Source organism: Dioscorea cayenensis, chromosome 10 (assembly GCF_009730915.1).
Source record: "Dioscorea cayenensis subsp. rotundata cultivar TDr96_F1 chromosome 10, TDr96_F1_v2_PseudoChromosome.rev07_lg8_w22 25.fasta, whole genome shotgun sequence".
Lineage (NCBI taxonomy): Eukaryota > Viridiplantae > Streptophyta > Magnoliopsida > Dioscoreales > Dioscoreaceae > Dioscorea > Dioscorea cayenensis.
The window spans coordinates 7,783,133-7,806,742 of record NC_052480.1 but is presented as its reverse complement, the minus strand read 5'-3'; the positions used below and the strand labels follow the sequence as shown (position 1 = coordinate 7,806,742).

At 36.7% G+C, this 23,610-nt stretch overlaps 1 protein-coding gene across 1 annotated transcript in view; it reads left to right on the top strand.

Annotated features, from left to right (window-relative positions):
- Nucleotides 1-22,668, top strand: part of LOC120270161 (mediator of RNA polymerase II transcription subunit 23-like) — a 56,425-nt gene extending 33,757 nt beyond the window's left edge. Inside the window, 12 exon segments of the mRNA XM_039277183.1 lie at nucleotides 8,581-8,743; nucleotides 8,828-8,926; nucleotides 8,928-9,074; nucleotides 15,850-16,020; nucleotides 16,103-16,216; nucleotides 16,412-16,537; nucleotides 17,923-18,071; nucleotides 19,272-19,512; nucleotides 19,589-20,360; nucleotides 20,902-21,083; nucleotides 21,909-22,012; nucleotides 22,142-22,668. Coding sequence (XP_039133117.1) covers nucleotides 8,581-8,743; nucleotides 8,828-8,926; nucleotides 8,928-9,074; nucleotides 15,850-16,020; nucleotides 16,103-16,216; nucleotides 16,412-16,537; nucleotides 17,923-18,071; nucleotides 19,272-19,512; nucleotides 19,589-20,360; nucleotides 20,902-21,083; nucleotides 21,909-22,012; nucleotides 22,142-22,340 — 2,467 coding nt within the window. The 3' untranslated portion in view covers nucleotides 22,341-22,668.
- Nucleotides 22,669-23,610: the final 942 nt, after the last annotated feature.

Here is a 23,610-nt window from a genome sequence, read left to right as displayed (position 1 = left end):
CTATTTGCTTCACAATTGGAGAAGTTTGGATAATATCTGTTTTTCTATAGAATGTAATAACACCCTGGCAGATATTGATTCCTCCCTTAAAAGAGTGAACAAAATTCACCCAAGAACAAACTGAAGATTATCATATATAATGGGTGTGACATATGTTAAGGGAAGGGGATATTTCTCTTTGTTTAGAATCACTGTGGCTGGCTTTAATTTAAGTGTTGAAATTCTACTGTTGTTTCGTCTTAAAAGAGTAATAGGTTTATCCATGTTTTCATAGCAGCTTTTAGGTAATGCACTATCAGTAATGCAACATTTAGTAGCTCCTGTATCTAAAATTGTCCTAACGGGATACGATTTTTCACCAATGTCTAGAATAGCTGTGAAATTCAACAGGTTGTTTACTATAGATGCTAGAGAATTAATAGAAAAGAGATTAATATGTGACTATGTTTCACTTGTATAGTCTGTATTTTATTTCCTATTCTTAGGTGTAATCATGTATATATACCTATGTACTCTTGAACCTGGAGGGTATTCAAAATTTACTCCAATTTTTAGAATAGGCAGAAAGCCTAGATAAGATAAGCACTAACAAAATATTGAATAACTGATATAAGATAAGGTAATGGTCAAACTAATATAAAATCCAACTAGGACTTGAATAAGACAAACTACTAAGATCGGCACATGCTAACAGCCAATAGTATATATCCATTCTCAAGTGTATTTTGTCTGAATATATGCTTACTACTGGAAATTAGGACACACTTAGGGGCTGTTTGATTCACTGAAGTGAAACCACCAAATGAGAAATGAATCATTTAAGTTGACTTCATAGTATTTGTTTCATGAAAGTGGGTTGTGAAGTCAGAAGTGGGACTTTGGAGAATAGCAAACTTCTGTGAAATTTTTATTTTGAAGTGGGATTCCTATCAAATTTAATTAAAATACTGAAGTCCCACTTCATAACAAATTCAAACCCTTTTTGTAATTGTCTCCTTTAAAAGATATTATTTACATATATATCTCCAACATAGTTAAAACCTATGCATATATCTTTATAAATAATATATGTGCATGTTGCATAAATCTCAAAAAGATGATGCTTGCTTGCAATCATATTACTCATACAAGAAAATATAATCTTTTACGTGGCGTGCATGCAATTTTTTTCAAATAAATACAAAAACTAATGCCACCTCCATTATCCTCATCCAATCAAATAGTCAATTGGACTCCTTCGACAAATTCAATTGCATCTTATTGCTCTTTGTGGAGATATATATGTAATTTTTCCAAATATCTTTCATACATATGTATTTTTGATAAAGTAATGGGCAAGTTTGGTCATGAACACATCCCACTTTCCTACACCACTTTCATCATCCAAACACCAAAAAGTGATCCTTGAGTTATGGTAGCTCAGTCAAAAGTTATGCCTTCAACTGAAGGCAGGAAGTTTGTGACTTTACCACTTCCACCAATTCACTCCACTCCTGTGAACCAAGCACTCCCTTATCATCTGGATGTGATAGTAGGAAAATCTTTTGTTTATATTGGTTTTTTCTCATCATAATATACGAATAAAATGTTAAAATGTTCAAGGTCGAAATATTAAGTTACTGTGAAAAGTCTTATCTGTTGGTTTAGTGCTGGCTGTGAAGGACTAAAATTGAAATCCATGTGGCTTCTTTTTAATGATTCCATGACAAAGTTACCTGTTAATTCTGTTCTAGCGATCAAGCTTCAATTATTCTCTAATCAAGTATTTGTACTAGGAAATCATGTTTTTTAGGTTTCATGTTTTTCTAGTTATGGCTATGATTTGTTATTTCCATAATAATATTCTTCAATGTTTCAATGTTTTCATGGACTCCAACTTTGTAGGTCTCGTTTGAAATTATTATTTTATGTGTATGGTGTTAGAATTAGGCTATATAGAATATAAAGAGAATGAAGAGATGAAGAGATGAAGAGAGGAAGAATCCTCTTCATGTTGTGATGTATACAAGTATATATAGACACAAGAAGTAAAAGGCTAAAATGGGCTATATAGTAATGGGCTCTTTAACACCCCCCCTTCAAACTCAAGGTGGATTAGGATGATCCGAGACACGAGTTTGAGAAGATGGAATCGATGTTGTTCTCGAGTTTGGGCCTTGGTGAAGAAATCGAGCAACTTGAGACTCGGGACGGCACATACTTGAAGAGCAATGGTCGATTCTCGACAATGTGAACGTGTGAAAAAAATGCATCAACACCAATATGCTTGGTTAATTCATGCTTCACGGGGTCATTGGCAATCAGTATAGCACCGAGTGTTGTCACTAAAGAAGAGGAGTGGGAGTATCACATGAGACACCAAATTCAGCCAGCAACCAACGAAGCCATACAATTTCAGATGCGGTAGTAGCAAGTGCCCGAGTTACGCCTCGGTGCTAGAAGCGTGACAACTGCGATCTGTTTCTTGGACTTCCATGCAAGAGAAGTGCAAGAAATATGCAATAACCGATGATGGACTGCGATCAGCAGGGTTCACTCGCCCAAGTGGAATCCGAGTAAGCGTGAGTCGAAGCGGACTAGAATGAGCATAAAAGCAGGGCGTCGTGATCGTCGCCCGCTCGATAACGCAACACGCGAGTAAATGACCATAGTGGACGGAGTAGGAGTACTAACGAGCTGGCTCGAAAGCACATGAAACGATGATGAGCAATATCCGGCCTGGTAACGGTAAGATAGTCAAGGTTGCCCACAATATAACGATAACGAGAAGGATCCTCTAGTGGTGGGCCATTCGTAGGTCGAAGCTGAACATGAAGCTCCATAGGTGTGGCGGCAGTCCGTGAATCGATGAAGGCCGGAGCGTATAATGAGGTCCTGAATATATCGATGTTGAGAAAGATAGTAACCATCATCTGTAGAAGTCGCTGATCCCAGGAAAATAGTCGAGAGGTCCTAAATCAGACATCATAAACTGCTGGCTGAGACGCTTCACAAAAACAATATACTCCATATCATCACCAGTAATCAACATATCATCAACATAAAGCAAAAGCAAAGTGCGACCACGCTGAGAGTTATGGATGAATAATGCAGGATCATGATCACTGGGCAAGAAACCAGCTGCACGCACCACAGAACTAAATCGCTCAAACCAAGCACGTGGAGCTTGCTTGAGACCATAGAGAGCTCGACGAGGCGACAAACATAACCTTTAGATGTCTCAATGCCAGGGGGTGGGTGCATGTATACCTCCTCTTGTAAATCACCGTGAAGAAAAGCATTCTTCACATCCATCTGAGAGATAGTCCAAGAGCGAGCAATGCACCACGCGAATCAGTCGCGAATGGTAGTCGGATGAGCCATAGGGAGCAAAAAGTCTCATCATAATCACGACCATGTGCGGTGAAAACCCACGAGCCACGAGGCGAGCCTTATAGCGTTCCACTGAACCATCAGACTTTGTCTTGACCTTGTACACCCACTTGCATGTAATTGGAGTGGCGTGAGCAAGTAGAGGAACAAGATCCCAAGTGCCCGTCTTTTCGAGAGTGAAAGCTCCTCGAGACGTAGCCCAATTGCCACTCATGGATCTCGGTTGCCTCACGATAAGTGTTGGGCTCGTATACCGCACCGCTGATAGGAAAACCATATCACTCGGTGCGAGAAATAGTATTACGATCACGAAGGTCATACCGAGACGTTGAGGCGGGTAAAAAGACCATCGAATGACTGCATCGATGAGTACTTGGCCGGAGTATCGGAAGGAGCGGGAATAGGGAGTTGAGGATCTTGGGGAACTTTAGGCCCTACTGACGATAGTGAAAAGGAAAGGTGTCGGGAGGCGAGGGATGACGGTATAGCGGAAGATGGAGTGAAGGTGGAGCAAGAGATGAAGAAGGAACAACAGGGAGACTCTAAAAGTAGGAACTAAGTCGAAGGAGAAAGTCGAGAAGAAGCAGATTAGACTACGGGAAAGGAGAGGAAAAGGGAGGTCGAGTGGCTAAAGAGTAGAAATAAGGGACGACTCTCGTCAAAAGTGACATCACGAGATATCGCGAATGCGACGAGCGGAAGGGTCATGTAAAGCGATAACCCTTATGTTCGAGACTATACCCAAGAAAGACACACTCGATTGATTGAGTTGTTAACTTAAATACGTTCACGAGGTGCAAGTAAGACATAACAGACACAACCAAAGACCCGAAGATGATTATAACGAGGAGGAGAGCCAAACAAGATTTCTCGGGACATTTACCACAAGAGAAGATGATGGTTGCATGTTAATGAGATAAGCTGGCGTGGAAGCGCCTCGGCCAGAAATGAGCAGGAACAAAAGACGAAATTAGGAGAGTCCGAGCAGTCTCAATCATGTGACGATGTTTACGTTCAACGATCCCATTCTGCTGATGAGCACCAGGACAAGAAAGTTGAGGAAGAGTACCCTCAGATGAGAGAAATTGACGAAAAACGGTGAGCGGATACTCTCCCCGAATCGAGCGAAAAAAATCACGAGATGGCGGTAGAAAAGCGAGTGTGAACCATGCTAGCAAATGAGTCGATAGATGGATAACAATTGAGATCGATGTTTCAGTGAAGTAGACCCGTGTATATCTAGAGTAATCATCAATGAAAATGACATAATACTTGTGACCACCTTTGGAAGTAAAAAGGCGCGAGGACCCCGAACATCGGAATGAACTAAATCAAAAAGGCGACTAGACTTAGAGATGCTTTGCGAGAATATGGCGGATGTACTTGCTTACCAAGCTTACAACCCGAACAATGAAAACCAACATCGATAGACACGGGGACCCAAGACACCTTGATGAACTAAGGAGGACAAACGTGAGCCACATAGATGACCTAGGCGATGATGCCACTGTGGAAAGGTAGCAAAAGCAAGAAAAGCAGATCCCTGAACATGGATCGTAGAAGCAGGATCTGTGGAGAATGTAGGCATGGTAGAAGGAAGAGGAAGAGAAAGACGATCTAGAACGTAGAGTCCGCGAGAACCACTACGGCGATGGCTGATACTAATCACGACTTTTGGTCCGAGGCCCCTACTGCACATAGCAAGAAGAATCATCAAACCCAACAAAAGCGAGTGAAGGTCGGTGAAGTTGACCAGCGGACATAAGATTCATAGAGCAGTGAGGAGCGAGGGACACATCGAGAACGATGAAATCAAGAAGTAGAAAGAATCCCTTGATGTGAGGCGAACAAGAAGTTCCATCGGTGATGCGAATATACGTACCATCGGGGAGGCGGGGTTTTGCGAGGGATGAAAAGGCGAGAATCATCGGAGGTCATGTGAAAAGAAGCCCCTGAGTCTAAGACCCAAGAGGAAGTAGTAGTACCTGAGGCTGACATTGAGGCAGCGGATCCAAATGTACGGACGGGAGGATTAGAAGAAGATCCAGGAGCAACTCCGCGACGAGATCCAGAGAAGCGCCTGATCCGAAACTCAGCAAGCTGCTCAGGATGCAACTTGAAGCAGTGCTGAGCACGATGACCTGTCTTCTTGCAATGGGTGTAGATGATAGAGTCTACAGAAGGACCCTTAATCACCACAGGCCGATGAGAAGCTGCCAAAACAGCGTGTGAGGTCATTGGAGTAGTAACAAGAGCACGAAGACGTGTCTCCTCAGCAATTAAGGCGGCAAGCGCTTCAGCAAAGGTCGGAAGAGGATTACGTCCAAGAAGTTGAACGCGTACGGGCTCAAACTCTGAGCGGAGGCGCATCACAAACTGAAACATGAGGTTTTGTTGCTCATGTTTTTCTTTTGCAGCACACTCTTGCAACCAGAGCATCCCTTTGGCACCATAGCATCCAATTGACCAGATACACGAGTGAATACCGTGTAGAATTCCTCCACTGATAGATCCTGTTGTTAAAGACTATGCAGGTTTTGTAGTAGGGAGAAACGGAGTGCCTCACTGGTGTGTAGATAACGCTGTTGAAGATAGTCCCAAATTTCTTTTGCTGATAAATGATCAATAAAGCTCATCCTGATGGAAACAACAGTACTCATGCACAAGATAGCCATGACACGATCATCGGCAACCCACCAAGCCTTGACACCAGCTGCAGTAGTCGTCGCCTCATCAGGAGGATCGTCAAGTAGATGAGAGGCTAGACCAATTGATCGTAAAAGCATGCGTACCGAAAATGCCCACTCACGATAATTTTGACCGTTAAGTCTAATGTCGATGTTAGGAAGAGCACCACTGCCAATAACTGGGTCAGAGGACTGAACTGGGATCGACATTTTTTTTTTTTTTTTTAAAACACTGCACACCATTAATGTTTTATGTCACTGTGCCACGTACTGTATGTCAGTGCTGTACACATCACTGTGCGCTGTCACTGTATGTTGGTACTGTGTGCTGTCACTGTATGTCAGTGCTGTGCACATCACTGTATGCTGTCACTATATGTCGGTACTGTGCACATCACTGTGCGATGTCACTGTATGTCGGTACTGTGCGATGTCACTGTATGTCGGTGCTTTGAGGAAGGAGAAGAGGGCCGGCGGCAACTTGAGGAAGGAGAAGACCGGCGGCGACTTGAGAAAGAAGGTCGGCGTCTTGAGGGAGGCCGACAACTTTATGATGGGAAAATACCGACGACTTGACGGAGGCCGGCGGAGATGACTGGAGAAGATGACGATGATGACCGGCGAAGATGACCGGAGTTAAAATTTCTAAATCCTCTCTGATACCATGTTAGAATTAGGCTATATAGAATATAGAGAGAATGAAGAGATGAAGAGAGGAAGAATCCTCTTCATGTTGTGATGTATACAAGTATATATAGACACAAGAAGTAAAAGGCTAAAATGGGCTATATAGTAATGGGCTCTTTAACATATGGAATCTTTGTATCATAATCTTGTATCAGTCATGTTCAATTAATCTTAGTTTTTTGTATCTTATACTTCTTTGGAACTCTTGACGTCCAAGTATTTCATTCTTCCAAATTATTGCTTCCATCTGTTTTTGAGTCAATATTATAATTTTTTGACTTGTTTACCTCTTGAACTTTATATTAATGTTTCTCATACCTACAACTTTATATTCATGTTTTTCATCATCATAATGAAACATCTTGATGATTTTGATCCTGTTCTAAAATTTGTTTATAAAATGGAATATGTGTAATTTCTCAAGGAGAAATTTTTTTTTGTAGCCTGGACCTACTCTTGCTGGACTAGAATTAGTTGTTTATGACCTAGATTTTCCTGGAGATGATATTAATAGATCTTTCAAGTCTTTTAGTACGAGCTTTCTTGCTTGTTTTGCCTTTGAGATTTTAATGATGCTTTAATACTATGCATATTCATTGGTGTAAAGGACTATTTCTTCTTAAGTTCTTTTACCATGTTTTGCAAGTATCATCCATCTCATAAAAAGAAAAATGTTTGGATGGTTCTGTAAGCCTCATTAGTCTTGATTTCTCATTGTGGAAAGCCCACAATGTATGAATCTAGTGAATTTTCTCACTTTCGAAAATTTCATTGGGAATATAGATCTGATCCTGATTAGTAACAGTCACAATATGAAGTTTTTGCCATTAATAATTAGGTTGTTGAGTGCCTTGATGGGAGTTCGCTTCAGTTTATTTGGTTTCCCATTTTTACTACCTGGCATTCCAAATGGCATTCACATTATTGAACTTGTACTAACATGGAGCAGATTTCTATGGGAGTGCCGGTGTGCCGCAAATTAGGAAGTGCATTTGAGAAATTGATTTAAGTTTGAATTGGTGCTACTTAGGGCAATTAGAGTTTAGTTTTGTACTTAGCAAGCAAAGTAGCTAATCCAAGTTGGGATAGAAATTAAATTTTCAATCTCAATGAGAGGGGTTGAAAGAGTAGTGGAGATCTCTTTATCCTTTCTTTTTCAGAAATTGCTTATGAAGATAGATACAGTGATGACAATACATCCAATGAAATGGGAATAATTTATAATTCCTTGATACAGGCCAATGCCATCTATGTGTCCTCCTTTTACAATTTTTTGAGTTTTGAGAGCCAGGATCAAAGATATTCCATGAAAATGCAATTTTTGAAGACAAATTCATTTTCTTTTTTTATGTAATAATTGTCTTTTAAAAAAAAAATGGTTAAATTGCGGAAGATTTTTTCCCTAGCTTTTGTTTGGCATTTTAGATTGTAATGATTCTGTTGCTTGTTATACTTCATGTAATTATTACATAGAAGTTATACTTATGTTTATTTAAAAAACCTCTGTAAAAGCTTTATCATGCTTTTATTAGATAAACCTACTTATCTTATATAAGAAATTATTCATTTATTCAAAAATTGCAAGGAAGCATATTGCAGATAAAAGGGCATTTTACCTGATACATGTATTCGCTAAAAATTTTCTTCTTCTTTTTCAACTTTCTGTTGACCTATTTGTGGCACACAATCTTTCAAGGTCTCTAGTTTTTGATAAAATCGTTGTCAATTTGAGTAATCCCCCCTTTTTTCTTTTTCCATTCATCTTTTTGTGAATATTAATTCCTATATAGTCCTATTCTTATTGGTTTCTAATCACAATGTTCTGTCACCGCAGGTACCATAGTAAAAGCAAGGCATTGATGTATGATGTCACAAAGATAATCTCTATGATAAAGGGTAAACGCGGGGAGCATCGTTTTTTTAGATTAGCTGAAAATTTGTGCATGAATCTGATCCTATCTATAAGAGACTTTTTTCTGGTGAAGAAAGAATTAAAGGTCTACCTTCTATATACAATCATGTGCTCTTTGATTTGTGATAATACTTGTTATTATCATTTCTTATTAGAATAGTCCTTGCAGGGCCCGACAGAATTTAGTGAAACACTTAATAGGATAACGATAATTAGCCTTTCAATCACCATTAAGACACGTGGAATTGCTGAGGTTGAGCACATGCTTTTACCTTCAGCCTTTGCTTGAGCAGATACTGGCAACCAGTCAACATACATGGTCGGAAAAGACTCTCAGACATTTTCCTCCACTAATCCGGGAATCCTTAACTGGGAGGATGGACAAGAAGGGACAGTCTATTCAAGCATGGCAGCAAGTTTGTTCCTTATAGCTCTTCATGTTTGTTTAAATACATTTCACTTCATTTTCATGATCGTGGAATAATCTTTTGGAATCGTATAATATTTAATTTAATAATTTTCCTGTTTCAGTAATGTGTTTTTTTTCCTACTAACTAGCTTTACCAAGACTTCCCTAATCACTTGAGTCTTTATTTGCTTTTCAAGATTCTTGACGCCACATATCAAGATGACTGGGATGGCTGTTATTCATTTGGAAAATCAATTTAGTAAAGCTAAATGGTACAAATAGCATTATTTAGCTTTACTCATCTTTTTCCACTTTACCACGTTTGTTTGTTTATTTTTTCAATCTTTTATCGGCCATCTTTTATATTTTACAGTATGTGGTCATTTAAACCTGCTGTTTTCTTCTAGAAGAATTTTTAAAAAATGTTACCTGGTTTTTTTTTTTTCATTTTTTAAACTGAGTTCTTGTAAGGAATCATTAGAATAGTGCATGATACTTATTAATTGTTTACTTAACTTTTAAGGCTTGTATATGTTGCTAAGGTTGAAAAGATGAAGGGCAGCTGGTCACTCTTGATGATTCTGCTAATTAGAACTGATGAAATAAAAGTAATGTTAAAAACCTTTGAGAACATTAATTGTAACACTAGCTGTAATTATTATATATATGGTTAGTTTATATTTGATTGGAGTTGTACATAGACAATTGTATATTTTCTCTTTAATTTCCTTTCTGTCCTACATTTACCTAGATGTTACACGGATTAAGCAAAAATTGGATTTTGAGGGCTAGTTGAGTTATCTATATGGTTTAGACTTAAAAATTCCCAAAAGTCTACTTGTCGCTAGACCTATCCCTTATATGTAAAACTCATCACATACGGGTGGAGTATATGATTTAAACCCTGCTCAAGTTGATTGCTGATTTATTGAAAACATTGTATAAGTATGCATTAAATTAACAGGGTAAATTTGGACAAAAATTATTTAACGTCGGTGGCTCACGTATATTTCTACATGTGTACAAGTATATTTTTAGGAACTAGTGAGATAAAGCTCTATATGCATGAGCTTTAAGTCAAAAAGGAACGGAGTGGAGTATTTTTCATCTCTATCCTTTTTATTTCCTAGGATTTGACCTAGATATTACCGATGGTGGTACTAAATCTCAGCTCAAACAAAACAAATAATGACAAGTTTTTCATAATCATTCTTCATAGTAGTGTTCTCTTTGTGTCTTTTTCCTTCCATTATGTTTTATGGTATCAGAGCAATAAAAGATTTTTGGCAAGCAAAATGAGACATAATTTAGGATTAAGCGGGATAAGGCTTTTGAGGTGTCTTCTGTCACATCCAAGTCTATCACCCACAATTCTTCCCACTATTATGGTTGAAAATTCTTTTCCAACCCTCTAGATCACCACCCAAAAGCTGAATGGAGAAAATTACCTTCAATGGTCTCGTTTGGCTACCATGGTGATTCGTGGAAAAGGAAAATATGCATTTGTGGATAGTTCTTCTCGGCCCATCTCAGGACAACCCTTTCTATGTGATGCGGTAGTCCAACTCTATGGTGATGGTGTGGCGCATTCACTCTATTGGAGACACCATTAGAGAGACCTATATGTTTCTATTTCCACAGCCATAGAAATCTAGGATGCTAGTTCACTTAGCATACTCGGATTTAGATAATTCATTGCAATTATTCGAGCTGCGGAATAGGGCAAGGATCTTCATCAAGGTGATCTTGATGTTACACAATATTTCAGTATGTTGCGGAAACTATGGCAAGAAGTTGATCTTTTCAAAATTGCTTCTTGGAAAGCCCTTGAAAATGCTTTCCTATTCAAGAAACTACGAGATTAAAACAGAGTTTATGACTTCCTTATTGGCTTTAATAGGGAACGTGATGAAGTTCGAGGACGATTGTTAGGTCTGCGTCTTTTACCCTTTATTGATGAGGTGTTTGCCAAGGTTCGCAGTGGAGAACATCGTCATTGTGTGATGCTGGGTGATTCCCCACATTTTCAGCTTGAATCTTCCGCTATGGTTGTTTGTTCAAATTGGCATGCATCATAGAAAAAAACTGTGGTGTGACCATTGCAACAAATCTTTTCACACTCGTGACACGTGCTGGGGCCATACGTGGTAAAGCCACTGATTTGGGTGCCTTATAGATCTCGGGAAAAAGGTTTTGCTTCACCAGATCATCGCTAGGTACTCACCAACTACTGCACTAAGCACTGTCAAATTTTCAAAGGAACTAGTTGATCATTTGTGTAACCTTCTCTCTCGTTCCTCGATGACCAACAGTTCTTTCATGGCTCAAACAGGTACTTTGAGCTATTCTGTTGCTGATATGATTGACTCAGGTAAGATATGGATTGTCGACTCAAGTGCAACTGATCATATGACCAGTAATGCATTTTTTCCCCACATTTTTTGAATTCCACAGGTGGTAAATTTTCTGTGGTTGCTGGAACAAGATCTATTCAGATTAGTCCTGATATTTTACCAGAGAATGTTCTACATATCCCTAGTTTATCCCACAATCTTTTGTTTGTTTGCAAGTTGATAGCATATCTTAATTGTCATGCTCATTTCTCCAAATCTACTTGTGTTTTTTAGGACTTGAAATCGGGGAAAATGATTAGTAGTGCTAGAGTCGTCAATGGGTTTTACTACATTTCAAGTGTGATTCCTCTGTGTAGGTCTTATATCCTTTTTATGTGGCTGAATACCCAAGGAAAACACATTTGTTAAATTGTGGGTCCAATTTAGAATGACCTTGGCTTGGCATATGGACAAAAGCTACACATCTAAAAAAATACGTGACTCTAACGAGGAGAAGTTTCTGTATGTTGGAAATATGCTTGAAAAGAAGTTAAATGAAGTTTGAAAGTTGAGAATTTTTGTTGGCAATTGGTTTATTAAATAGTATGCAGCGAGAATTGCATCCCAAAAATGTTTGGAAATATTGGTAGAAAACAAAAGGGACCTTCCCACTTGTAGTAAATGACGAGTTTCACTCTCAGCAACTCCATTTTGTTTAGGAGTGTCAATACAAGAACTTTGATGTAAAATACCCATTGTTCTTAAAAAAGTCGGCAAGAATCAAATTAAAATACTCCCTGCCATTATCAATGCAAAGCATTTTAATTTGTTCATTGAATTGAGTATGAACCATTTTACAAAATTCTTTAAAAGCTTTTGCAATATCAGATTTATCTTTAAGAAGATAGACCCATGAAACCCGTGTATGATCATCAATAAAAGAGAGAAACCATCTATGAGACCTAAGAGTATGAACATGAGAGGGACCCCAAATGTCACTATTAATCAAAGCAAATGGTTTGGAGGGGTGATAGGATTGAGAAGGTAAAAACGTCCTAGCATGCTTAGCCAAGGGACAAACATCACATTAGAAAATCGAACTTTTATTCTTGAGTAAGGAAGGAAGGAAACAAGTGTTTCATGTAAACAAGATTTGGATGTCCTAAATGGTAATGAAACAACATAATCTGGTTGTTTAGAATATTTCACATCTATTGATGCCACTTTTTTTTTTTTAAAAAAAAATTAAGCATGTTTTCTTTGTAATTTGTCTTAGGGGGAGAGTTTGAGTGATCTAAATTTCGGAAATTAATTTCTTTCCCTAAATGGTTTGAATTTTCAGAATTGTAACTCTTGTCCAAATTCAGAAATTTCAAATACACTTTCAAATTCTGAATTTCCAAATAAGCAAACAAATTTTTGGGAATATTTTTTGGGATCCTTGTCCTCAAAATTTGAAACCCTCTAAGGGAGAACTGAATTTCAAATTTCAACAACCAGGTTCACTTGAAAAAGAAAAGGAAAAAATCTGTTTACCCAACTTCAAAATAACAGTCTCACCTAGGCCTAGATAAACCGAATCTTGATGAACCAAAAACTCCTTTAAAAATCCCTAATGATCCTCACATACAACCAGAAATCACTCCTACGGTCAAAGAACTACTAATCTATTCACGGAGGAAAAAAGTGAAAGAGGTATAGGATACTTACCCCTCACATTCTCAAGACTGACTAGGAATCAAGTTCAAAGGACCATGATTTGGAGGTCCCTATTGCTTTGTGAAAAGGAACACGTTCTTGCACAAATTACCCAATCTCAAGGTTTATCGACTATGAACACCTTTCTAAACCGATGGAATCTTTTATGAGTAACTTGTCAGGAGTAGAAGTTCCAAAAACAGTGAATGATATGAAGAAATTATAATGGAAGGTTGCCATCATGGAAGAAATTCATTCCTTAGAAAAAAATGGAACCTTGGAGGTGGTGGAAAAGTCTAAAGATAAAGCTACAATTGGCTGTAGATGGGTATTTACAGTCGAATACAATTATGACATAATGGTAAAGCATAAAGGCAGACTAGTGGCAAAAGCATGTATTCAAACTTATGGAGTTGATTATCCGGAAACTTTTGCTCTGGTAGCAAAGATCAACACCGTACGAGTTCTTTTGTCCTTGGCTACCAACTTGGACTAGCCACTTCAGCAACTAGTTGTAAAAAATTCTTTCTTGAATGGTGAGCTTGAAGAAGAAATTTTCATGGATCTCCCCACGAGATTCAATCAAGGTGGACAAGGGAAGGTGTGCAAGTTGCAGAAGTCTTTATATGGGTTAAAGTAGTCTCCTTGTTTATGGTTGGACTGGTTCATGAAAGCCACTAAAAAGCAAGGATATGTTCAAGCTCAAACTGATCACGCTTTAATTTGCAAACACAAAGAAAGGAAAGTAACTATTTTAATTGTGTATGTGGATGATATTGTTCTTACAGGTAATGATGTTGAAGAGATGACTTGAGTAAAAAAAGGTTTGGCTTCAGAATTTGAAATGAAGGATCTAGGGAAACTTAGATATTTTTTGGGAGTGAAAGTTGCAAGAAACAAAACAGGATTATTTTTCTCTCAAAGGGAGTATATTCTGGACTTGTTAGAGGAGACTGGCATGTTAGGATGCAAACCAGCAGAAACTCTTATGGATCCTAATGTAAGATTGGGTGATCAAGAAATGAGCATCACGGTGAATTGAGGAAGATTCCAAAGATTGGTTGTTAAACTGATTTATTTGTCACATACAAGGCCCGACATTAGTTTTGCAGTGAGTTGCATCAACCAGTTTATGCATGCTCCTACAAAGGAACACATGGCTGCAGTAAATCGAGTGTTAAGGTACCTTAACAGAACCCCAGGTAGATGGCTATTTTTTAGAAAAGCCTCTAACTGTGGAATTGAAATGTTCACAGATGCATACTGGTTCTATTGTGGATAGAAGATCAACATGAGGTTACTCGTCCGTTGTTTTGGAGAAGTTTAGTCACTTGGAGAAGTAAGAAACAAACAGTGGTGGCAAGAAGCAGCTTAGAAGCAGAGTTAAGATCACTGGCTCATGGTGTATGTGAAATGTTGTGGTTAAAGAATTTACTCAAGGAACCAACAATTCCAACACAAGAACCACTACAACTGTTTTGTGATAACAAGGCAGCTATTAACATTAGTCATAATTTGTTCATCATGATAGAACAAAGCATGTGAAGGTGGATCAACATTTTAATAAAGAAAAAGTGGAAGATGGAACAATATGCGTTGTGTATGTTCCAACCTCAAGTTAAGTAGCTGATGTTCTAACTAAGAGCCTTTGGAAACCTGATTTTGAGAGAATGATTGACAAGCTCGAACTGTTTAATATGTACAGTTGAGCTGGAAGGGCAGTGTAAGAAACCTTGAGAACATTAGTTGTAATACTAACTATAATTACTCTATATATGGTTAGTTTATATTTGATTGGAGTTATATTTAGACAATTGTGTATTTTTTATTTCTTTCCTTTTCTTCTAGGATTTGACTTAGATGTTACATGGCTATATATATCTTTGTAAACAGGACAAACAATGACAAATTTTCATAATCATTCTTCATAGTAGTGTTCTCTATTGTCCGTTTCCTATGGTTATCTTTTAAATAAACTAGGCAACTTTCACTTATTTGGGAAGAATCGTCACCCTGCTGTCTAGTTTTGTGTGTATGTCATTATTTGACAGTGACAATAAGCAATGAAGAGAACTGTAGTAGCATCAGTAACAGTGCATATGCCACTTTGACAATGGTGTTAAGTACATATAGAGATTATTTTTTATGGTCTTTCAAATACGCTTTGTGCAAAAGTGTATTTTGGGTTAGATAAGCATATTTGCTCAAAAAATAATATGGAAGACGAGATTTTTTTTATTGATAATATTTGATGAGATTATTGAGAAGAATTATGTTATGCTTGTGAACAAATTGTGTAGCGTCATAAATTTCAAGCAGCTGGCAGCCAAAACAGCCATATGTATATTTTGAGACCATCAGGAGAAGCTATTGATGATGCTCAATTGGTTGAGAAAGCAAACATTTGAGAGACATCAAGGAGCAAAGATGTTTGTTGTTGTGCTTTTTTTTAGCCTCACTGATAGTTTGTGTTTTCTTTTTGGGCTTTAACTTTTTGGACGTTAATATATTAAGTTGTAATATTCTTGGTCCAAACCAGCAAATGAAGGAAAGAGCACCATATATATTTATTATACAGTTATTGTACACTATACAATTGTATAATATTTGTATCCTGATGCATCTAAACAGCTATTTGTATTAGTCAGATTTTTAAATTCGTTTTCTATTGCATTGTTAATTGTTCAACTTTTCTGTCACCTATCATGAATTATCTGGCGCTTGGTATTAATCTTCTTCAATTTGAACCAGGCTGAACAAACTGTCATTAACCAATGCACACAACTACTTTCACCATCTGCTGATCCAACATATGTCTTGACTTATCTTAGTCATAGCTTTCCTCAACATCGTCAATATCTTTGTGCTGGTGCTTGGGTCCTCATGAAGGGACACCCTGATGGCATCAACAGTATCAACCTCGTGAGTATATTTCCTTGAGCAATTTTAAAGAAATTCAATTCTATTTCCTTATCAAATTTAGTCTTCTTCATACTGAATGCAGGGGCGCGTTTTAAGGGAATTTTCACCTGAAGAGGTGACATCAAATATCTACACAATGGTTGATGTCCTTCTTCATAATATCCAGGTTGAACTCCAACACGGACATGTCGTGCAGGTCTCTCTCTCTCTCTCTCTCACGCGCGCACCCGCCCACCCACCCACCCACCCACCCACACATATTCATTTGCTGATAATGTTTCACTTTGTGTCTATCACACACACACTCCTTTTGTAATAATGTTTTACTTTGTGTCTTTCTCAATTTGATAGTTTCTTTTTTTAACTTGATTTCTTTTGCTTGCCTTATTAGGATCTTCTAATGAAAGCAATTGCAAACCTTGCCTTCTTTGTTTGGACGCACGAACTTCTTCCACTCGATATTCTGCTTCTGGCACTAATTGATAGAGATGATGATCATTGTGCTTTGCGTATAGTGGTAAGCATTACTATGAAAAGATGGGTTCCATTTGAATGTGTATATTGATTGCAAATGATGAGTAGTTGAAGTCTGATATATATATGTACACTCTTGTTGTAGTTGGTTTCTTGCTATGCAATAGTACAGTCAGATTTATAAACCGAATCAAATCCACCTAGAACATTTATTATAAGTTACACAAGTTGGATGAGGTTTAAGAAGCTGTTTATCCTTGATAGCTATAATTTGTCTTATCAATATTTAAATCTGATTATATGTCTTCATGGCTCCATTACCAGATGTATCTGTTTAAATGTAGTTAGTCTTGTCCATAACCTAAGTTTAGCATGCTAATGATAGAACTATTTAGCGAAGTTGCTGTGTTTGGTGAAGGTAAGATGGTGTGGGTGTGCGGGGAACCTTTCTCCCATTTCTACTAAAAGACCGTTTGAAACTTGGGCATTTGCACCTTTTGGGTGGACTACATGTCATTTTACCCATCTCTTCAAAACCCCCTGCACTGGGAGGGAGCGAACAACACCTCTACCTCTATCAGATGGGTCATGTGGCCCTTAAGTAACTGACCATGCGTACGGTTATTGTTATAGATTATTGAAATCTATGTGTATAAAACTATTAGCACTGATATCTGAGGATAATTAACATGAATTTTTTTATTCACTAATATAATTTTCTTAAATCTGTATTCTTCTCTAATTTAAAATTTTCCTTTTTCTCTTATGTTTATTTTCATTAATTGTGAAATGAAAATTGAAAATAACTACAATTATGATTGAAACTGCAGAAATGACTGAACTAGTTCATTTGCATGTGAATCAAGCCTCATTGTGAAGCCATATTTTAAAATTAACACACAATACACACCATTAACAAATTGACCAACCTACTAAAAGCAATCTTTCCAATAACTCTTGGTGTTTTCCACAAAATGCATATCCTATAATAGTCCACTGCATGAACATCTGTGAGTTGTGAATTGGCGTAAAGCAAACTGCTTGAATTTTGGAAACTTGGGATGTCAGAATTTGGATGTGAATTCTTTCCTAAAAGAAGTTCTTCCATGCATTGTCAATTGTGAGACTCTTCTTTGCAACATAGTATTTACAATCGATTGAAGATCAGCATTTTTTCCCCTAATGCTTAAACCAATAATACATTAGTAGTAATTGCACTTGTGCGGAAGCTATTTTGGATGTTCTCTTTTGAATATTAGTGCTACTTTCAACATTTTACATATACTTTGCCATGCCAGCTTTTGAATTTTGCATAATTTAATGTTAAGAGTTCTTATTTTGTATGGTCTGACTTGAACTTACAATTGAACATGTTCACTATCTTCACATTAAGAGTGCGTTACATGTAATGGACTGACTACTCTCCAGATTAGCATGCTTGACAGGCCAGAACTTCAGCAAAGGATTAAGTTGTTTTGTTCAAATCGGCAAGGCCCAGAACATTGGTTTAATAATCAACCTCCAAAAAGAGTTGATCTTCAAAAAGCATTGGGCAACCATCTCTCATGGAAAGAACGGTATGGCTCATCACATGCCTTAAAATAATTTGTAGTAAAAGCTACAATCTGGTGTTTTATAAGATACTGTCTTCATCTCATTGAAAATTGTGTTTGTGTTATAATTAGCTCATTGAAAATTATGTTAGTGCTAAATTATTTATATTGTCCCTAAAGCTTTCCTATTTCATACTGCTCACAGACGTAGGAATTATTTGGTATTGCCAAAGAGGTGTTTTACGATGGGCATTGATAGATACAAAAATGGAAATTTTATTATCCTTCCAAAACTTCACTTAAATTAAAAGATTGCAAATCATTGGATGCTCAAATATGATTCTAGATGATGTTCATGTTTCATTAAGATTTTTTATTCTATATGATTGTCTTCAGCAGACTTAGTCATTTTTTGGGTGAAGGCAAAAATACAGCAGGAGATTCACAGATTCCAGGTCTGACCTGGATATGATTTGGTTTAATTGCTTGTGTTGATGTGGCGGTGAAGTTTGTATTCTTGGTTTCATCTTTCATGCCTTCAAAGATTTAGATAGTTTTTTTATATTGCATGTTGCCCGCTTTACACCATTCATCTTTATAAAGCTTTTTGCAAATGAAAAATATCTTGAAAAAAAGAGCAGGCCTTGGTTGCTCATTTATAGCTAAAATCTGTGCAGTTGTCAAGTTGTTCATATGCGGTTAAGTGGTTTGGTTTTAAAGAAACAAGCACCTTCTTGTGTTAGGATAAAGCTGCTGCCTATTATCATGACTGATATTTAGACATTCTCTTAAGCGACCTAATTTTCATCTTATTCATTGTAATAGTGCTAGGAATATTAATACACTCTAAAATCTGGACCTGTTAATTAACTCTCTGAAGTTAGTTCAGTGTAATGCTAGCCCATGGGTGCTGGTTTGAGACTGATCTTTCAGATTCTCCAATTTTGCTATGGAGCAATAATGCTATGAAGGTATTGTAGTTCCCCAACATGTCTGGCATAACGGTGGGCCTACAGAATTGCTTTGCATATGCCAATGTCTGATGATGCTAAAGATAAAAAGATGTTTCTTGAACACTTCTGATTAGAATAGGAACATATTGGTTAGTGTACATCTTGTGTATTCAACCTCAATTAAATTATTTGAAATAATGTCTGGAAATATTTTCATGATATGGATTGATCTCATAACATAATTTTCATTGATGTGTGTTGATCACCACAGGAATCCCCCTTTCTTTGATGATATTGCAGCGCGGCTTCTCCCAGTTATTCCACTAATCATTTATAGACTGATTGAGAATGATGCCACAGATGTTGCTGATAAAGTTCTTGCTTTATATACTCCGCTTCTTATTTACCACCCTCTTAGGTTCACATTTGTTAGAGATATTCTCGCATACTTCTATGGACATCTTCCTATCAAGCTCATTGTCCGTATACTTAAAGTACTTGATATTCCTAAGGTAATAATATTACTTTCTTTGTCAATCATTTTAACCTCATTACAAATTCTTTGTACTGACACGGAATATGTTTCAGATTCCTTTCTCCGAGTCATTCCCACACCAAGTTGGTTTAAATAATTCTGCTTTCTGTCCCCCACCAGATTACTTTGCAACCCTGCTATTAGGACTTGTGAATAATGTTATACCCCCTTTGAATAGCAAGTCCAAATCAGATTCAATGGCCGATGCCTCTAACAATCCTGGAAGCACAACAGTTAACAAATCTCAAGTATCTTCTCAGGGCACAGTCAATAGTTCTGATGGTCAAAAAGCATTTTATCAAAACCAGGATCCTGGAACTTACACACAGCTTGTACTGGAAACTGCAGCAATTGAGATACTTTCACTTCAAGCAACAGCTTCTCAGATTGTATCATCACTGGTTCAAATTGTGGTTCATGTACAGCCCACCCTTATCCAGTCAAGCAATGGCTTGCAAGGGATTTCAGGTGGCCTTGGGCAGAATTCTGGTCTACCAACATCCCCATCAGGGGGAAGTTCTGAATCATTGAATACCAATCGTTCAACTCCTTCAGCAACAGGACTCAGTGCAACTAATTTTATGTCCAGAAGTGGGTACTCCTGCCAGCAGTTGTCTTGCTTGATGATACAAGCATGTGGCCTTTTGCTAGCTCAGCTGCCACCAGAATTTCACATGCAACTTTACATTGAGGCATCACGCATCATAAAAGATTGCTGGTGGCTTGTTGATGGTAAGAGGACAATTAAAGAGCTGGATTCTGCTGTTGGCTATGCTTTGTTGGATCCAGCTTGGGCTTCTCAAGACAACACATCTACTGCTATAGGTAAAATCTGACTGATGTTGTTCCATTTAAACAATAATATTTGATAGATATAGGTTCATTCTTCTTGTAATTTGTATCACTGAAAGTAATTATACCATAGACCACTTTGATTACTATAAAGCTATAAAGTTAATAAAATCAATGCATCTAAGATTAAATAGTGTAGATAGCAGTACAATTTCTAATTTTAAAGAGTTTCAGATTCTTCATATGTTTTATTATAATTTACCACTTATTCTTGAGTAAAGCACATAGAATTCCTTCATGGTTCTATTTCTATGGAAACATCAAAGTTATTCATGAAAGTTCATAAAATCCATTTCTATATGGAGTCATTGTAAGGGTTGTAGTAAACACTAGCAATCCTTGCTTCTTTTGTTAGAATATAAATATAATCATGAGGTCAATAAATTAATGTTATTAAAATTTAAGATCACACCTTTTAGAAAAATAAAAAATGGTAAAATGTGTATTCTTTATTCACTAAATGTTCTCTACATGTGAAGATTAATTTTCATGTTTGCCCTTCTCATTATTTCAGGTAATATAGTTGCACTTTTGCATGCCTTCTTCAGTAATCTTCCACAAGAGTGGCTAGAATCAACACATACGATCATTAAGCATCTTCGTCCTGTGACATCTGTTGCAATGCTAAGAATTGCCTTTCGCATAATGGGCCCGCTGCTTCCTCGTCTTGCTTTTGCTCGTCCACTTTTCATGAAGGTTCTAATTTCTTATAGTTGAGAAAAGTCATTAGCAGTCAATTTCCTTATAAACGTCTCAACATGATATGGATTTACTTGCCCCTTTCTTCTGTGATAGTTTTTTGTGCCTAAAATACTAATTAAACTTAAATCACTGTGAGTGTTACTGTCAATTTACTTTTATGTTTAGTGCTCATTTCATAATGATTAGATTCTAGCATTTTGTTTGTGACATAATTGAGAAACCCTACAGAGCGACACTGGTAACCTAATAGGCAATGATGTGGGAATTTTTGTGCATTTTATCTATTGCATGAATTTCAAAGTTATTATTATATCTGCACTATTGGCCTAAATTCCTCATCACAATTGATTGCAATTGCTCATGTCACTTCATTTTAGTTTCTATCTCAATATTGCTGCAAATTTTACTTCACATGTTTCATGGGTGTTTTTTCTTGCACTTTTTGGACCTGAATGTGTAATCTAACCCTATAATTTCTTTGGAACATATTTAAGATGCCAAGATATCCTTCAAAATATGAGCGCAATTTAACATAGAAATTAAGGCTATAGATTGCATACTTGCCCATAGAACCATTATTCCCAACATTTAGATATTCTCTCCTGTGAAACACTCATGAAACTCAAATGATGAATAGCGTCTGTATTCCCTATAGAGATCTCTGTCCTTTTGGTACGTTAACACAATCGATTGGTTTATTATTCCATTTTAAAATGCTTATTCTCACAAGGTGCTTCTATAATCCAGTTTGGCAATCAGATTATGAAATTTGAACTCATTTATGCTCTAACTAAGCTGTTTTATACCTACATTTGTCAGACTCTAGCTCTATTATTCAATGTGCTTGCGGATGTATTTGGAAAGAACTCACAGCCCTCAGTTCCAGTTGAAGCTTCGCATATAACTGACATTATTGATTTTCTGTAAGTGCCTTGAATATTCACAAATATTTGAACTCATAATCTTGCTTCTCGAATCTTCTTTTTCTTTCTTTTTTTTTTTTCTCCCCTAAACTCCTTTGCATTCATTTGCTTATTTGACATGCATTGCAGGCATCATGCAGTCCTCTACGAAGGTCAAGGAGGACCGGTGCAAAGCACGAGCAAACCAAAACCGGAGATCTTAACGCTTTGTGGCAAAGTAATAGAACTCTTGAGGCCGGATGTGCAGCATCTTCTTTCACATTTGAGGACCGATCCGAGCTCCATTTACGCCGCCACTCATCCCAAACTGGCCCAAAACCAGACATAAAACTGACCATCTACAACTTTCAACAATGACCAGACTCTTGTTATATCCTTTGACACTGTTTGGCTGAAAGAGTTGCTGAAGACAGAAGACCTAATACAAGATCTAGTTTATCATGAGTAACAGGTATAATTGGTACGAGGATTGCATACATGTAAATATGTACTTAACCATATAATCTACTGAACAAGTTTAAAATACAAGTTGCTAAACATATGCACAAGAGAATTACTACTACTTGTGCATTTTAAGGTGTTCTTAATTTGGGCCTTGTTTAGAACAGGCTTGTTGTTTCTTCTGATTTAGCAAAGAATTTATGGTTTTGATGATTTATTGGCTAGCATACAGAAATTGTTTGTTGAAAAGGCATCGGCATCGGTATCTATTCCCTCTCTGTTTGACATTAATGCATAAATATTTATGTTTATGTTTGTATTAAAAAGACGCATTATGTGAATTGTGGTGGTAATTCATCATTATAAATCGAGTATTATTTCAATGTACCATTACACAACTCTTTCTCATCAATGCCGAACTCGTACATAGTATTTTATTATAATGAACAAGTTGATTTTAAATTCAATGCATGGATAAATATGTATAAATCTTAACAATTGTTATTCTCGAAAAATAAATGAGAAGACAAAGCAAACATATAAATGTTTTGTTTCATATATAGTGTATCAATTAAATAAAAGTCTCCAAAAAAAAAAAAAAACCTAAATGTATTCTACATATAATCCTTAAATAACTTTAAATGCATTTATTTTGTTTAAAGGATCAGTGATCATTAATAGTGTTAATGTGTTGAATAATTATTTCGTTAGCGAGGAACAAAAAAATTAATTAATACAATACAACATCAATAGTAAAAAATGAATTGATATAATACATCAATGGTTTAGAAAAATTTCTTAACATCAATCTAAATATGAAACTCTTTAATCACATTACATTACAACACTAATTTAACAAATTTGGTATCAAGAGAAGTAGCAAGTAAACTAATGCATTTATTCAAAAGATGGCTTTGTCGGCAACTATAACAGTTAACAAAAATTAACCAATAACATCTATGTTACTAAAGCAAAAGCATGTGGTTCTTTACAAGTACCTTATCACCTTTTTATGATTTTCTAAAAAATCAAAAGATTACTGTAATATCTTCGTAGCATTTCAATAACAACTATAATACAAAATCTTGAGCAAATATATTCATACATAAGGTCTGACTTAAGCATAAGAAATATAACTATTCTCCCTCTAAACATAT